This window comes from Lutra lutra, chromosome 7 (genome assembly GCF_902655055.1).
Source record: "Lutra lutra chromosome 7, mLutLut1.2, whole genome shotgun sequence".
In the NCBI taxonomy this organism is placed as follows: Eukaryota; Metazoa; Chordata; class Mammalia; order Carnivora; family Mustelidae; genus Lutra; species Lutra lutra.
This window is the reverse complement of record NC_062284.1, coordinates 108,137,800-108,156,871: the sequence shown is the minus strand read 5'-3', so window position 1 is coordinate 108,156,871 and position 19,072 is coordinate 108,137,800. Positions and strand designations below refer to the sequence as shown.

The 19,072-nt window shown below is 36.9% G+C and overlaps 1 protein-coding gene across 1 annotated transcript in view; it reads right to left on the bottom strand.

Moving 5' to 3' along the window:
- SLC38A6 (solute carrier family 38 member 6) overlaps positions 1–19,072 on the bottom strand; it is a 63,442-nt gene that overhangs the window by 36,651 nt on the left and 7,719 nt on the right. Inside the window, exons 4-5 of the mRNA XM_047738906.1 lie at positions 8,179–8,231; positions 4,549–4,588 (exon numbers count right to left, since the gene is read on the bottom strand). Of these exons, the coding sequence (XP_047594862.1) occupies positions 4,549–4,588; positions 8,179–8,231 (93 nt within the window). The remainder of the gene's footprint in view (positions 1–4,548; positions 4,589–8,178; positions 8,232–19,072) is intronic.

Sequence of the window (19,072 nt, the reverse complement as noted above, 5' to 3'; positions counted from 1 at the left end):
ACAACAGATTTCAAAACATTTTATATTCTATTTTATATAAATAAGATTGAACTCTCTTCAATACTTTCAGTCTTTTAATATTTATACAATTCCAGTCTATAAATCATTCTATGGGTTTTCAAGTCTCTTTCTATCATTTATATAGTATATAAGATTATCTCTTCGAGGCAAAATCTTAGACTTTTACTTCTAAGTAGAAATTTTAGAATTCAACAAATATTATTTATTGAGCTCCTCTACCAGAAATTAGGTCAAATTAGGAAAACAAATAAAAGCACATAGTCCCTATGTCCAGTGAGTTTTTAAATCCTCAGCATTTAATCTTTTCAGAGATTTTCAAACACTGTATCACAGCAGGAAGGATAAAGGCTTTAGAAGTAGACAGCAAAGTTGAGTCCCAGCTTTAGCAAGGGTTTAGTAAAGATAAGCAAGTTATTTATCCCCTCCATGCACTGACTTCTTTCCTCTGTAAAATGAGGATTTCATCTCCCTTGAAGAGTTTTAAGTACAGGGGCACCTGGGTGGCTTAGCAGGTTAAGCACCCGACTTGATTTCATCTCAAGTCATGATCTCAGGGTCGTGAGATCGAGCCCTACAGCAGGCTCCATGCTGGCCCTGAAGCCTGCCTAAGACGCTCTCTCTCCCTCTGCCCCTCCCTGCTTGTTCGCTCTCTCTCTCTCTCTCAAGAAAAAAAAAAAAAAGAAGAAGAAGAAGTAGTTGTAAGTACAATTAGAGCGTCTAGCTGAATGTCTGGACTAGAAAGGATCTATGATATCTATTTTTCAGTTCTAACCAATCAGGGCAAAAACTCAGACCATTTATACTAATAAGGATCATCCTACATTTCAGAAAATGGTATCAGAACCAGATTACATTCACATGGGCATGTAAGAAGCCTAAAATTTCAATGTGATGCTATATACTTCTATCATCTTATAAATATCCAACGTGTTCCTAATTAATAAAGAAAAAAGGCAAAATCCATTGTGAAAAATAACATGTCATATGCACGACATAGCCAGGAGCCTCGCAAATCAGTATGCTGTTTCTTCTCAAGCATACATACTACTAGGTGTTAAGGACTTCCACAGAACCAACTTGTATCAATCAAAAAACTCCTTCTTAAAGCTAGAGTCTCTACACTTTAACCCCAAAGGCTCGGCAGCTGCCACAAAGAGTAGTATGAAAAACTGAGACTCCCCTTTTCTGACAAAGAACAGCATCCATGAGAGCTTTCAGAACAATAGTTCCTGATGTGTTAATTACCTAAGAAAAGACCAAATCATCTTTTGAGCCAAGTATAACCCTCCTACTGAACTTAACTGGAATAAAAATATTTCAATTCCCTGAAGGAGTTAACACACCTCCCAAAGTGCCAAATTAGAATTAGAATTTTGGGGCAAGAAAGGACCTGAAGTCCCTGTTACCCACCCTATTCCCACAGTGATTTAGCTAAAAGGAAACTGAAGCCAAGAGGGTAAGGGAGGGATTTCCCCAAGATACATGGCTATCTAAGGGCAGAGACAGGAGTAGACAGAATTCAAGGTACCTGACTTCTGGTCCAGTGCTCTGCTCACAAGAGCAAGCTTGCACTTCTACTCTAATAAAGGAATGATTTATGCATATCTGACTAAGACAATAGAAGGCAGCTCTGAAAATATTTCAGTTTTTACTTCGTGGGTTCTCAATAAATTAACCTGTAGCCAATATGAAGAAAATCATGAGGACTATTTCTAAAAAGTAAACATTATCAGCTTTTCTGAATTTGAGGGACATTAGAAATTACTGTGACTGTTTCTAAGCTAATATTTCTTCTTTTAAGATTTATTTATTTGAGGGAGAGAGAGGGAGGGAGGGAGAATGTGCACGCACATGGGGGTAGGGGCAGAGAGAGAGGGATCCTCCATGGGGCTCAATCTCACAACCCATGAGATCATGACCTGAGCCAAAACCAAGAGTTGGCCACTTAACCAACAATGCCACCACCCAGGGACCTTAAGTCACTTTTTCTTAAAAAAGGTTATAATAATAAAAAGCAAACAAGCACATCAACATACTTAGGGCTGAGAGAATTGCCGATTTATCTGCCATCAGATGCAGGAGTCCTTTCTAGGACTTTCTTTTTCTAGAACTTTTTTTTTTTTTTTAATTTCGTGTCAGCTTTTCAAATATTTAAAGCTAGTGATCAGTCTAGCCATTCCTTTTTCTTTTTTTTTCTTGATAAATATATCTAGAATATTACAAAGTACTTGGACATAGCTCATACAGATCATATTCAGCTCTGTTTAGTTCAAAGGTTTATCAAGCCCTTGTGCTAGTTTCTGGGAGTACAAAAAGAAATGAGACCAAGCCCTTGCCTTAGAAGAGCTTATAAGAGAGTAGGGGAGAAGAGCATATACAGAAATATAAGAGAGTAGGGGAGAAGAGCATATACAGAAATAGCTTCATTCTAATAAAAAGTGCTAAAATAGATCACGTACAATAATAGATACAAGATTAGAGAACAAGGAAGGGATGAGAATGAAGGATACCAAGAATATAACAGTGGGCATTTTGGCAGGGTCACACATTCAGATCCAAATTCCTGGACTGAAAATACTGTATAAGGAGTGTCTAGGTGGCTCAGTCAGTTAAGCGGCTGCCTTCGGCTCAGGGCATGATCTCAGGTCCTGGGATCAGCCCCAAGTTAGGATCCCTGCTCAGTGGAGAGTCTGCTTCTCCCTTTGCCCCTCCCACCTCCTCATGTGTACGCTCACGCTCTCTTAAATCAGTAAATAAAATCTTAAAATCTTAAAAAAAAATTCTACATAAAATGCCAAACAATAGTTCAACCTAACCTAAACAAAATGCGATGGTTCTTAGTAGTAAGATAGAGAGAATAATGAGGGACTGAAAATATTAAAATATACACTCATATTAGGGACGCCTGGGTGGCTCAGTTGGTTAAGTATCTGCCTTCAGCTCAGATCATGGTCCTGGGGTCTTGGGATTGAACCTCCCATCAGGCTCCCTGCTTGGGGTGGGGTGGGGGTGGAGGATGTGCTTCTCCACTCTGCTGCTCCCCCTGCTTGTGCTCTGTGTCTCTCAAATAAATAAAATCTTTAAAAAACATATATACACTCATATTAGCCATTACAAGTGTATATTTAAGTGTATATTTGCTAAAATAAGATAAATTATTCTAAAGCAGATCTTAAAATCAATGGCATTATACAAATTCATAAAGGAAGAGACTAGTTACTGGCTTCTAGTGTGAAGATGAAGTAGTGTGTGTTAGAAGGAGATTATTTGGTATGACACCCAAGAAAGCATTCTTCTCTTTTTTCAATGTGCATTCAAAGAATTAAAACATGAATGTTCAGGATTCCCAAAACAATGGCAAGTATAATTTATTGTTGGAAGGTTAATTTTTTCCTTGACCAAGAAACCCATTAAAGACAGAATTTGGTTGAACAATACTTAAAGTAAAATAGCTCAGATCTCTTGAGTATCAGAGTTGAACTTTATTAAAGCTGTCATCTTTAAATTATTTTGAACTGTTACACATAAGAAATAAGATTAAAATTTCCTCTGACCATACAATCTTGTGTAAGGTCCAAAATGCATGTCAACCTTCCCTGTGTATTTTCCTTTAAACTACTAGCATTTATTTAGCCCTCAGTTAATGGTACAAGAAAATTAAGACCTTGTTCAGCACTATGTAGCTTCTTCACATACAAACATGACTCCCATAATAAATATTTAATACATTTACTTAGTAACTGTCTATAATTAACAGTAATTTTTGTTTCTACATGGTTCTCAATATTGGGATCTTTTTTAATGAAAAAGATGCAAGATACATGTGAGAATGGTTCTTATTTGTTTCAGGTTTGTTTGTTAATTTTTTTAGAGAGGGAGGGGCAAAGGGAGAGGGAGAATCTTACGCAGGCTCCACACCCAGCACGTAGACCACTGCAGGGCTCAATTTCATGACCCTCAGATCATGACCTGCACGGAAATCTGAAGACGCTTAACCAACTGAGCCACCAAGGTGCCCCAGGTTTGTTTATTTTTTAAACTACCCTGTCATTTTAAATTTCTTGGTTATAACAGGATAGTACTTACCTATGCCAGATTGCTCACAGCCCAGGAAACATCACTGCCTCTGAAGCAGTATATGCCAATGCAGTAATTAGGACAAATGCAGAGGGGAAATATTTTAGAATCACCTGGAGAGTTTTTCTAAACCGTACCTTTCAACACTACCACAACTACAGAAAGCCAGTGCTTTAGAGGTCTATTCCAGACCTAAGAACAAGATTGAAATCAAGGATTTACCTGGAAGTAAATTTAGAAGCTACCGTCCCACAAAGGCTGTTAATAAAAAGGATCTTAAAAAAGAGAGAGAGAGAGAGAGAGTAATAAGACCAACACTGAAGATTTCTGAAGATACCTATGGGTGCAGAGGTGCAGGTTCCCAGCTAGACCGGTAGTAAGACAATAAACAAAAGGAAGAAATCGCCGCCATCACATGTACGCGTAAGCGGTGCGCCTTCAGTGGCTTACCTCCAATATTCTGAATCAGGATGGTGCCGGCTACCACCACCTATAAAAGAACAAATGCATTCACAAGATGAAAGAAGAAATAATATAAAAGGACCCGTATTTTATTAAAATCCCACAACCATTACTAAAAAACAGATGCAGAAGTGAAGAGAAATTGAAAATACATTGTCAGCCATTTGTAATACATAAAACTAATTATTATCACATAAAAAGCCTTTCTTTAATAGTTCCACAGTTACTATAAAGAATGCTTTGGAAAATTTTCTTGGCAATCATTTTAAACAGTTAAAAGTGCTAAAAAGCTAGTAACTGGTGATTATCAAAGTAGCGAAAAATTGAAATTAAATCTATCTGGTCTCATTCTCCCTTTTTCACTGCTTTAGAGGTAGAATGAGACATTGCTTTAGTAGGTCAACTGCTACAGCTTGACGTATACTGCGCAGGTATACTTGCATAGAAGAAACTCCTATAGTCTTCTGAGTGTGTCAGCGCAGCATAGAGCAAGCTTTTGAACATCCTGTCCCAGAAATTAGTAAAGTTTAGAGCAGAAACCTCTAGAGCCCACATTTTCTCAAATTCGAAATTTTAAGTAAACTATTTCAAACTCAATAATATAAAGTGGGCTTAGTGTTTAGACAAAAAAGAAAGTCGTAAAGACTGTAGTCTATTGGAGAACTCCTCCCCTTTCAAACTGGGGTACCTGCTGCTCAGCTCTGGCCAGTTGCTGGCATATGAGAATGTGCATCCAATGTAGCTAGATCCTCTACATTTCATTAACTTTTCAAGAAAAGTCAGAAATGGAATTCTTTCAAAATTTCATAACTCTGAGCTGGCAATCAGTTAAAAAAAAAAAAATGTAAGCCAAACCAGTATGCCTAAGGACTAAGTTGAGCTTGTAGGTTTGCAGGCTTGTGATTCAGATAAGCTTCCCGGGAAACTCAAGACACCTTATCCATTCTTGGTAATCAGATGTACTCAAGGGAAATGACTAAACATTCTACTTCCACTTAGGTCTTTCAATCGTAGAAATCTTGGTGGATCTAATATCCAATGGATATTTGGAGTAGCCTAGCTACCTAGGATCATTCAGTTCATGGACTGGGAACAGATCACCTCTCAGACTCACCTCTATTAAGAATTCCATTGGAATTCCATCATTACCTATGATGGAAACACTGGAGTCCTTGCGGTTTGCAAATCAAGGCTAATGATAGGTGTCTTTGAAGATGGGAGTAGTTGCCACTCTTAACTTTTCCAGAATAAACTTTGCATGTCAACTCATTTAAAGTTTAGTATAAAATGTCACAGTTGGGGCACCTAGGTGGCTCAGTGGGTTAAAGCCTCTGCCTTCAGTGCAGGTCATAATGCCAGGGTCCTGGGATGGAGCCCCACATCGGGCTCTCTGCTCCGCAGGGAGCCTGCTTCCTCCTCTCTCTCTGCCTGCCTCTCTGCCTACTTGTGATCTCTGTCAAATAAATAAAATCTTCAAAATGTCACAGTTACTTGGGAATAGACTATTTTGAACTTTTGCACACTCTTTCATATGCAATTGATAGCTATTGTCAGTCATACATGAAATTTGGATTTCTACTAATATATTGCAAAAAACAGTAAGATCAACTTATTCATGATTATCTTTCCATCTTAAGTGCTGAACATAAGCACTCAAGATCTAGAAAGCCAGTATGTCTATCTACCTACCTATGTGTTCAGAGGCTACTATAGTGCATGGCACATGATATTAACTCAATATTTGTTTGATGAGTAAATAAATTTATTTATGGACAATTTTAAAAATCTTTCTTCAAAAGTTCAAAAAATTTAAACATATTTCCGAACAATGTTATCTTATCATGTCCTATCCACATCTGCATCATAACTGGAAAGAAGGAAATAGGAAGGTTTCAACCCAATTATGGAAGTGGAGAGGAAGTAAAAAAAAAAAAAAAAAAAAGGCAAGGAAACAGCAACTCCTCATTTAGAGTATCCTCTGTCCATGTACCTGCCTCCTAAGAACTGAGTGCGTACATAAATGATAATGCAACTATTTCAGAGTTTTAGGGAAAAGGGGCTCTTAATTCTTTTAGATTCTACTACTCAAGGAATGCAGGAAACGCTAGTGTGAAATAACAGTCATGATGCTTAGAGTCATATTTATGGATCATACAAAATTCATTTGAGAGTTCTTTTGTACATATAAATAACATTGTCTTCTTCCTTGGTTAAACTGGATACAGGAAACTGATGATGATTATACCAAACATCCCTGTCTTCAGGAAAGAAAAACTGTTATCAGGATGATTAACGAAACCCTTTACCTGAAAGTAACCTATTCTCCATTTTGTTCAAGTTTCAGGTTATTAAGACAAGGCCCAAATCATGAGGCTACACAGCATGTTTTAAATATTTCCTTTTGTACTTTAAAAACAAAGTGAATTTGAATGTAAATACAGGTTTTTCCCCCTATTATATGGCTGTATCTTTTTCCTCCCAGACTCACTACTTAGAAGTTGGTTTGGCCAGCTATGGATACTGTATCCTTTAAGATTAAAAACAAAATAAACAAACACAAAACACAAACAACAGATTTACAAATGAGAAGAAAAAGTCCTATTTGCAAACAACATGAAAATGGGTTTTAAAAGTATGACAGATCTTCAGAAATAAAGTACTACAGCACTCACAAAAATATTTAACTCCTGATTACCCGTGGAAGAAGACATTGTTTCCTCTACCTCTCAATTTAGTTTCATATGCTTATCACAAACGAATACCCAATAAATATTACTGTTATTTCTATTATTCTGAGGAGAAAAAGCAGTTGATTTAGAGTCTGGAGTTCTACGATGTAATACTGGCTTTAAGTAACTGTGGACAAACTGGCCCCTTCATTTCTCTGGGCCTTCATTTCCTCACCTATAAATGAGAAATAGCTCAATCATCTTTTAGCACTCTTCAGCTCTTAAATGATATAATCTTCTAATTAAAAGTTTTGTAAATAGTAATGCCATAATCTTTTTTTTTTAAAGATTTTTATTTATTTATTTATTTATTTGACGGGGGGAGAGAGAGAGAGAGAGAGAGAGACCACAAGTAGGAAGAGAAGCAGGCAGAGAGAGAGGGGGAAGCAAGCTCCCCACAGAGCCTGAGAGCCCGATGTGCGGCTTGACCCCAGGACCCTGGGATCATGACCTGAGCCCAAGGCAGAGGCTTAACCCACTGAGCCACCCAGGCACCCGATCATGCCATAATCTTAATTCTATGCTTCTTTCTTTTCCTACCTTTATAAGGATTTCCCCAGTTAATAGAATCAAAATTAATTAAAAATAATTAAAACAGGCCATTGTTACAGTTATAAAATCATTCAAGTCACTGCTTTCCTTCATTAGTGTGAAAAATACTAATAGAGTTAAGTGTCGAATTAAATTTATAGATGCATCTTCCAGAGTATAGAGAGATTTCTTCTCTTTGTCTTTCTGTTCCCATCATTCTGTCCTTTCTTCACTTTAGTTTCCTTTTAGTCTCCTAATTTCTTTCTCTTAGATATATCTGTCTCTTTTAACTAGAAATGGAAGGGTAAAAAATGTCTCTATGGATTTGGAGACAGTAAAGAGTAAAAAAAAAATTTACCTTTCCAGGTAATCCAAACGCAAAGAGTCCAAGATCTTCATAAGATGTCACAGCTGTTAAGAGAGATTATAATTTTTACTTTTACACAAAATGACTTGTGTGTCAAACCTTAAAGGGAGGAAAGCTATTCTACTATGACCTTTTAGCTATGGGATGGTCAGATTAAATTTAAAGCAGAAGTAACCACTTCTGGGGGAAACTTTTGGAGACTTATGGGCTGTAAGGATAGAGTCTTCTTAGAATAAGCAGAGCTTAGCAAATCCCAATGTTATCTAATTACCACCCAGGCTACAGTAGCTCAAATGCACTAATTACTCAAGAATAACCCCACTTCTCCCTAAACAGTACTTGCATACTACACTACCCAAAAGCAAGTTTTCACTGGCAATAGTTTCTGAAAACTGCATATATAATTAAAGTTAGATAAAGTATGAAATTTGTATCATACTTCCAGAGACATTCATTTTTCCTTACCCTCATAATTAGTAGGACATACACTTTCTTTTTTCATAAGAGTATGGAATTACATTTTCATTGCACATATTTAAGAAATACAGGCACACGGGGCGCCTGGGTGGCTCAGTGGGTTAAAGCCTCTGCCTTCGGCTCAGGTCATGATCTCAGGGTCCTGGGATCGAGCCCCACATCGAGGCTCTCTGCTGAGCAGGGAGCCTGTTTCCTCCTCTCTTTCTCTCTCTGCCTGCCTCTCTGCCTGCTTGTGATTTCTCTCTCTGTGTGTCAAATAAATAAAATCTTAAAAAAAAAAAATACAGGCACAGAAAAGATGAAAATTAAATGGCTCATAAAGAACCACATTTGCCCTTAACCCATATAGCTTCATGTTCTAACTAATGACACCACCAGTAAAAATGAGAAGTAAAAACACTTATGTAATCCTATAGTTTGGAAAAAATGCTTAACCTTATAGTACTTAAACTAGAAAGAAGCAGACTAGCAGATGCTAAGGCTTGGTACAGCAATACACTTTTCCTATTGAGTCCAAGATATGGCTCATCATTTTTTAAAGCAAGTTTTAATATATTCTCTCAAGACATACACGGGTTTTCTTTAAACTGTCACTAACTTAACAAAAAGCTCCTCTCTACTTTTGTATACAAAGATCACCAAGTTTGTAAAGTTAAGCATTTCAAAAGCCGTATGTGGCCTTTGCATGTTATACCTACAAAGTTGAAAAGAAAAACAGAAATGTTGAAAATAAAAAATTACTAAAATACTAATTAAGAACAGAAATTTTAACATTTTTTTCATTGCAAAATTTAAAAATTTTTTTTAAAGATTTTATTTATTTATTTGACAGAGATCACAAGTAGGCAGAGAAGCAGGCAGAGAGAGAGGAGGAAGCAGGCTCCCTGCTGAGCAGAGAGCCCGACAAGGGGCTCAATCCCAGGACCCTGGGATCACAACCCGAGTCAAAGGCAGAGGCCTTAACCCACTGAGCCACCCACGTGCCCCAAAAGTTAAATTTTTAACTGTAATATAATATCAGAGTTGATGGATGACACAGGTATTTTTTGAAGTGTATTTACATACTGCTAAACACAGTGAACAAAAACAATTTAGTTATGATTTGGGGATATATAATTTGATTATAAGTAGAAATCTTTATACTTTAATAATGAAAGACTTCTACAATAATCTTACAGGGGTAGATTTTGGATATATTTTAGAACATGAAAATTAAAAAGCGGAGTTACAAAATTAAGAACTGAAATTTTTTCCTCCTATGTGAAATGCCAAAATTCTTTTTTCCAAATATACATACTCTAAAGTGAATGTCATCACAAAAATTAATAATTATTTTAATCAATAAATCTTTCCTAGTTTAATTTTCTAAACATAATCGATAATATTATATAGGGGCACAATTCCTTAAATTTGACATTCCAAAGCCTTGGTATATGTATTAAACCAGAAAAATTATCTAAATGTTAGCTTCTAACTAATTTGCCATTGACAAGGTAAGTTTGCTGAATATTATGTGTATGTGAACCAAGTTGCCAGAAGATCTCTGATTTGCCACTGAAGCAGATTAAAGGAACATCATTGTTTAATTTTAGCACCCCTCTTTAATATTACAATGAAAATTATCTGTTCTTTTTTTCTTTCTTTTAGATTTTATTTATTTGCCAGAGAGAGAGAGAAAGCACCAACGAGCACAAGCAGAGGAACACGCAGGTTCCCTGCTGAGTAAGGATCCTGATGTGGGACACAATCCCAGGACCCTGGGATCACGACCTGAGCAGAAGGCAGATGCTTAACTGACTAAGCCACTCAGGCATTCCTTAGGTTCTTTCTTAAGAAAAACTTTCCTTCTGAAAAAATGAAACAAGATGGGATTGTGAGGGAGACAAACCATTAAGAGACTCTTAATCTCGCAAAACAAACTAAGGGTGGCTGGGGGTTAGGGGGGTTGGGAGAGGGTGGTTGGGTTATGGACATTGGGGAGGGTATGTGCTATGGTGAGTGTTGTGAAATGTGTAAGCCTGAGGATTCACAGATCTGTACCCCTAGGGCAAATAATACATTATGTGTAAGTAAAAATAATTTTTAAATAAATAAATAAAATGCAGGCTTCCATCAGTCTCTCATAAGAAAAAAAAAAAAGGAAGAAAGAAAAACTTTCTTTCCAAGAACTTAAAGCGAGGGGGCTTTTCAGTGTCTCAATATATTGAACAAGTTGCTATGTAGAGGTTCTCAGTCAATGAGCAAGTTATTAAGATGATACTGATCCAAAAATTTAACTAAGGTTTATTTTATTTTTGAACAGCAGAAAACAAGTATAGATTGTATATTTAGTAAACATGAAAAGCAAATAAATTTCCCACAAGCAAGTCATAATACTGAAGGATTCCAAAAAAGATTGGCATTTCAATTATCTAAATAAATTAAACATTTATTAATTTTTATATTACAACACAACCTTTATTATCACAGAAAATACCATCAAACTAACAGTTTAATAAAGATAAATGTAGTTGCAACTTCTTTTTTAAAATTTATTTATTTATTTATTTGTAAGAGAGACTGAGTGAGAAAGAGAGCATGAGCAGGGAGAGAGGGAGAAGCAGGCTTCCCGCTGAGCAGGGAGCCCAGTGTGGGGCTTGATCCCAGGACCCTGGGATCATGACCTGAGCCAGAGGCAGTCGCTTAACTGACTAAGTCACCCAGGTGCCCCTGTACTTGCAACTTCTGAGAGTAGTGGCATACATTTTAGCAATGCCAAATTTGCTCTCTATTACTTTCTAGTTTTATAAAAATACCTCTAAATACACCAAACTCCCATATACAGAGTAAAAAACCTTTAGACTTTTAAATGGAGACTGAGTACAATGTTCAAATCTGCACTCTATCTTTCAAATTAGCAGGTCTGGCTAGCCATTCAGTTTTGTCGCTGTCATCAGACTTCTTTTATGTTGCAAAAATCAGAAGCATTTTCCCATGTCTAAGACATCATGAGTATAAGTAATGGCTTCTGGCTTAACATTGAGGCTTTACTAAAATATGTACCAGTCAGCCAAATGTTTTATCTCTACAAATTCCCTTTTTAATGGTTTTCTGGATCATCTCAACATATAAACCAAAACAACCCTAGAGAAACATTTTTAAAGTTGTTCTATCATTTGGGCAGTTAAGATGCTAGTATACAGTGTAAACTGGTATGACATTTGGAATACAGTTTAAACAATGAACCTTTAAAAAAATCTGTAACACTCGCGTGTGCTTGGGTGGCTCAGTCGGTTAGGTGGCCAACTCTTGATTTTGGCTCAGGTCACGATCTCAGGGTTGTGAGATCAGCCCCTTGCCAGGCTCCAAGCTGCCACTCAGCACGGAGTCTGCTTGTACTTCTCCCTGCCCCTCCCCCAGCTCACTCATTCCCTCTCTCTCAAATAAATAAAATTTCTAAAAAATGTTTTCCTTTTTTAAAAAATTTTCTTTATTTGACAGAGAAAGATCACACGTAGGCAGAAAGGCAGGCAGAGAAAGAGGGGGAAGCAGGCTCCCCACTGAGCAGAGAGCCCAACGTGGGGCCTGATCCCAGGACCCTGAGACCACGACCCAAGCTGAAAGCAGAGGCTTACCCCACTGAGCCACCCAGGAGCCCTAAAATATATATTTATAACATTTTACCCCTAAAAGTTTGTATCTTAGGAAATAAGAGTAAAATTATATGCAAAGATTATCATGCATAATTTACACTGAAAAAAAAAAAAACCACACAAACCACCTAAATGTTCAATAATGATAGAGTGGTTAAGTATATTACAGTAGTATTCCTGATCCATTTAATATGTAACCATTAAAAACTATGTTATAACATGAAAAATGCCAATACTGAGTGAAAAAGTTGATTTGAATATGATCCATAAAATATAAAACATAAAAAGAGTGGGATTAACTATAAACTGATAATAATGAATGCATAGTCTTCTTTCTTTGTCTTCCTTTCTTAGGAGGCATTCAAATATTCAACAATGACCATAATGGGCTGGTGGCACTTTAAAAACCATACCTTCTGAATATTTCTATTTCTTCCACCAAATATCAGATAGGGTTGATTTAAGCTGCAACTTTAAATTTCTCTGGTGTTTAATAGTTTAAGTATCATTTGGTCTACTAATAAAGGATATTTTCCTGCTCTTTCATATGATCAATGTTTTAATATCTTATTTATAAAGTGAAAATGTTTTGAGAGATCTCAAAATAAGACGTGGTAATGACCAGTCACATTAGAAGCATATTCCTACAGAATAGGAATAACATTAATTATGAAAATTATAAAATTAATTCAGTCTTTTACAGGAAACCATACAAGCAGTACTTGGCACAATTCTCCTAAAATAAATAACTGAAAGCAGTCATTAGCAATCTATTTTAGGAAATTATTTTTTGATATTAGAGAAATCAATGTTATGTTTTCAGGAGGCAGAAAGGCTGTAAATCTTAACAAGTAAATTGGGGGAAAATTTCTTCTTTAATGTACCATCAAGGCACACTTTAGTGCTATTTTGGCTAGACCAAGAGTTTGGCCTCCACACGAATCATTTGGAAAGCTGCTTCTCATAAAGTCGTGGAATATTTCCAGCTAGTTACTCCAGTGTTCTGTCTGCTTTGCATTTTTTCCTCAATGAAATAGGACAATTAATAAACTCTGGTTACAGTACAAAGCCCAAGTTTCAGCAGCAGCAATATTATCTTTGGATCCGAATTGAGGGACATGAGTTATTCAAATACAGTTCAACTCTCAGAAAGTTGGCCATTTGGAATGCACCCTTATTATTTCGAAATTCTTTTTTTTTTTTTTTTTTTAAAGATTTTATTTATTTATTTGACAGAGAGAGATCACAAGTAGATGGAGAGGCAGGCAGAGAGAGAGAGAGAGGGAAGCAGGCTCCCTGCTGAGCAGAGAGCCCGATGCGGGCCTCGATCCCAGGACCCTGAGATCATGACCTGAGCCGAAGGCAGCGGCTTAACCCACTGAGCCACCCAGGCGCCCTTATTTCGAAATTCTTTTCTCTCTTGTGCTTTCCATCATTTTCCTCTCACCTTTTTCTCCCTAATAGTGTCATGCAGGTCATTCTTTTATTGAGAGTCTACTATGTAGCTGTAATCACTACTTCTGATCTTTCTCAATATGCAATTAAATGTCAGTTTACCCACCAAATGTGGCATGATTTTAGAGAATTTGATGCAGGAAAAGAGAATAAGACACTAGAATACTAGAAACATTCTCCTTTCAAGTGATACAGAGGTTGTGATATTGCATGTGAGGGAAAGTTCTAGGATCCCAATATACTGCTTGGCTCTATGATTTACATTTACATAGTCTTATCCTATAAATGCTATTCACTAGTTTCCAACTTTAGACTCAACTTACTGAGAAAACGTGAATGACATACATACGATTACAAAACAGAAAGTAAATACTGTCAGTCTTAACAGTATAAAAGTGCAGCAGGGAAATACAGGGAATATGGGAAATAGGGAGAGGACACATGTAAGAATAAGAGCACTAACATCATATTACACAGCAGAGAGTTAAGGGATGCTGTGTAAAGTCCATGGAACAAAAATAAAAATTTAAGTGCATCAGAGTTACAAAATAATCAGCCCACCTCAGATAGGTTACAATACCTATAGGAATTTCATTTCAGATAGTAAATGGAGCACTTGGAATTTTTTTAAAGAAGGGTATTACAATGGGAGCACCTGGGTGGCTCAGTCAGTTAAGCATCTGGCTTTGGCTCAGGTCATGATCCCAGGGTCCTGGGATGGAGCCCACACCAGCTCCCCACACAGCAGGGAGTCTGCTTCTCCCTCTGCCTCTGCACCTCCCTCAGCTCATGTATATTCTCTCATAAACAAACAAACAAATAAGAAGGGTGCTGCAATGGACAGTATTGACAATCATTGCTCTAAAAGGCTTATGTAAAAAAAACAAAAACAAAAACAAAATGTGCTTACCCAAGTGGTAAGCACAAAGGAGACATTTTACTTCTCATTTATTTCATCATCATTGCTAACAATTAAAATCCTAGTGAAAGAACTATAACCTTATTTTAGAAAGAGGAAGTTAGGGGGCTACGCTCTCTTCATTGGTGGGCTCTAAGAAGGACCAAAATTCTCTTTGGAAGCAACAAGTGGTGAATCCCAGTATCTGCCTTGACTTTTCAACCACCTTAGTTGCTTTTCACTGGTTCGGCAAAAACGCCACAAATTCCTTAAGTGACACTTAGTCTATCTCTTCAGTTTCATTTTCTCTTTTGTAACTCATACACAAACAGTAAACTATTTTTGGTATCTTGAATAACATATGTAATACCTACCTTTGTATATGCAGTATTCTCTCTTGCCTTGTCTCCTACTAGTCAAATTCCTTTTCAGCTCAGTCCTCCAGGACTATTTACTGACCCTCAACCCCCAACTCAGACAAAGCAAATCACTCCCTCCTCTGAGCTATCACTATATCTAGCCCATATTCAAATAGCTACAATTGTCAAACTGCCATTATAATATTTTTTTTAACTTACGTATTTGTCTCCCCAATTAGACTAAGTATTTCAGGGAAGGAAGTCTTATTTCTTCCAGGAAATAAGACTTTCTTTCAGGGAAGGAAGTCTTATTCATCTCTGTATTCCCAATAGATAAAAAAAGAGTACTGAATAAATAAATGAACCTTACCCTGGGCTTTAGTTCTAGAGTAGATCCATCTAGATATAGAGTTGACCCTCGAGCAACACAGGGCCTATGGTGACAACCCCCATGCAATCGAAAATCTGCATGTAACTTTTGACTCCTCAGAAACTTAACTACTAATAGCTTACTGTTGACTAGAACCCTTACTCAAAAGTCAATTAACACAAACTTTCTATGTTATGTACATTATATACTGGCTTCTTATAATGAAGGAAACTACAGAAATGAAAATGTTATTAAGAAATCACAAAGAAGGGGCGCCTGGGTGGCTCAGTGGGTTAAGCCGCTGCCTTCGGCTCAGGTCATGATCTCGGAGTCCTGGGATCGAGCCCCGCATCGGGCTCTCTGCTCTCTCGGGGGGCCTGCTTCCTCCTCTCTCTCTGCCTGCCTCTCTGCCTGCTTGTGATCTCTCTGTCAAAAAAAAAAAAAAAAAAAAAAAAAGAAATCACAAAGAAGACAAAATACAATTTCCATACTGTATTTATTTTTTAAAAAATCCACATATAAGTGGATCTGCATAGTTCAAACCTGTGTTGTTCAAGAGTCAACTGTTCTTCAAAGTCCACCTATCCAAAACTGAACTCATTTTTACTTTGAATCAATGCCTCCTGCTATGTTCTTATGTCCATTTAATGATGTTATCATTAGTCCAGTGTCTCATAACAGAAATCTGGGAGATATCCTTAGACATGTCCTTCTCCCTTACTCTCCACATTCAGACATCAGCTCCTCTCAATTCTAACTCCCTTAACCTCCATATTCCCTAATCCATTTCTTTCTTTTATTTCCCTTGAATACTTTGTTTCAATCTTCCAGTTTTTGATTCTTAGACTTTTGTGACAACCAGGCCTTACTGCTGACTTACTCAGGTACTGTTAGTGCAAAGCAGAGCCTGACAAATGAGAAAGGCATTCCTTTCAGGAAAAAGACAAAGAAAGGGTCATCATGAACACAATCTTGAAGGCAAGCATGGCCTGGAAAGCTGACTGTACCTTTGTGAAAAACAAAACAAACAAAACAAAAAACTACTCCAGGGATGGCTGGGTAGTTCAGTCAGTTAAGCATCTGACTCTTGATCTCAGCTCAGGTCTTGATTTTAGGATTTTGAGTTCAAGACCCGCCATGGAGCCTATCTACTTAAAAAAAAAAAAGAAAAAGAAAAAGAAAAGGGAAACCTACTCCAATCTGGATGTGGCTTTTAGACAGCTGCTCAATTGTCCTGGGAATTCCCATTCTTCCCTATGCTAAATTCCCTATTTCTTTGATAGTACATAACTATCAAAATACATAACTATAACTAGAGCATCCTCTAATGCTCATTAAGTAGGAGTGCACATGAAATAATTTTTTGAGTCTTTGCATGTATGAAATATTATTATTCTGCCATCACACTTACATGATAGTTTTGCTGGGTATAGAATTCTATACTGAAATCATCCCACCCTAATTTTTGAAGGTATTGTTTCATAGTCTTCTTTATTTAAAGTATTTCCTGGGAAGTCATTTGCTATTATAGTTCTTGATTCATTGTAGGAGAATTCTGTCTGTTTCTTCCCTCTGAAAGGTTTTAGAACATTCTCTAGGTTTCTGATTTTTCACAATGATGTGTGTTGGTATGAATTATTTTACAATTATTATACTGGATACTAAGAAGAATTCTTTCAATTTGGAAACTAGTTTCCTTCAGTTACACAAACTTTCCTTGTACTATTCTGTTGATAATTTTCTACCATTATATTTTTTCTCTTTTCTCTTTATGGAATTCCAATTATTTGCATGTTGAATCTCCTGAACTCGTCCTCTATTTTTGTATCTTTTCTCTCTCATTCCAAGCTCCTTGCTTTCCCCTCAACCCTCTACCTAAAAAATGTCCTTAACTCTTTCAAGCCAATTAATAATTCTAAATTTTATTTTTAATTTCTAGGACTCTTGTGTTCTATTATAACCTTTTAATAATTTCTTATCTTTGTTTAAAAAATGCAGTTATCTTCTTTTAGTTCTCTGAAACTATTAAATATAGTATTTTTTTAAAGTTTTCATCTGGTCTCTGTATTATCTCGGTTTCCTCTTTTCCTCTGAGTTTGTTTCTTTCTTAAATTTTTTTGAGGGGAGGGGCAAAGGGAGAGGGAGGGAGAGAGCACCTTAAGCAGGTTCCATTCTCAGTGTACAGTCCAACATGAGGCTGCCTCACAACTCTGAGACCATGACCTGAGCCAAAACCAAGAGTCTGATGCTTAACTGGCTAAGCCACCCTGGTGCCCCTTCCTTTAATTTCTTTTTTTTTTTTAATAAACTTTCTTTTTAAGAGCAATTTTAACTACATAGCAAAATTGAGCAGAAAGTAGGGAGAGTTTACAAATCCCCCTAACCCCAAACATGCACAGTCTCCACTACTGTCAACATTTCCCCTGCAGCAGTACATTTATTACAATCAGTGAACCTACACTGACACATCATTATTACCCAAAGTCCATAGTTTACATTAGAATTCACTTTTGGTGCTGTACATTCTGTGAGTTTTGACAAATGAATAATGACATGTATCCACTAGTAAAATATCATATACAACAGCTTCACTATCCCCAATATCCTCTGTGCTCTGCCAGTTCATTTCTCCTTCCCCTCTAGCCCCTGGAATCCACTGGTCTTTTTACTGTCTCCATAGTTTTTTCTTTTCTAAAATGTCATAGAGTCAACCATTTTTTAAAAAGTAGGCTCCACACCTAACATGGGGCTTGAACTCATGAAAGTGAGATCAAGAGTTGCATGCTCTACTGACTGAGCCAGCCACACGCCTCAAGAATGTCATATAGTTAGAACTGTACAGGATGTAGCCTTTTCAGATTGGATTCTTTCCCTTAGTAATATGCATTTAAGGTTCCACCATGTCTTTTCATTGCTTGATAGCTCATTTCTTTTTAGTGCTGAGTAGTATTTCATTGTCTGGATGGACCACCATTTATCCATTCACCTACCAAAGAACAACTTGGTTACTTCCAAGTTCTGGCAACTATGAATAAAGCTGGTATAAATATCCATGTGCAAGTTTTTGTGTCAACATAAGTTTTCAACTCATTTAGATATCTAGTAGTATCATCTAGATCTGGTAGTACATCTGGTGGATCAAATGGTAGCATCTACAGCTTTCCATCAGTGTCTTCATGTCTTGTGTCAATGCTCTACCTTCAAAATTATAGAATGGGTACTTCCTCACATTTGGAGCTTGCATTTGGAGTACAAGGGGAAAAAATGAGTTCACCATAACTCCAGGATCTTTGACCCAAGCAACTAAAAGGAAGATGCTATCATCTACTTAGATGAGAAAAGAGTGGAAGGTATAGATCGGAAGTGCAAAACTGGACAGTTCTGTTAACTCGAGATATATATATTAGTATCCAAGTGGAGATGTCATGGAGGTGGTTGGATATGAGACTGAAATTCAGGGGAAGAGATTCAGGCTAAGTACATAAATTTTAGGGTCACCATGAGCCCTAGTGAGTATAAAAGAAACTAGAGGAAGAGTCCTGGGGTACTCCAATGTTTAGAAGATGGAAAGATGAAGAATATTCAGCAAAGAAAAAAAGAGGAGTATTCAGAGAAATAGGACAAAAACCAGAAGCATGTAAATAAGTGTCACACAGAGGAAGGAACAACTAACTACCAAATGCTGCTGAATGAT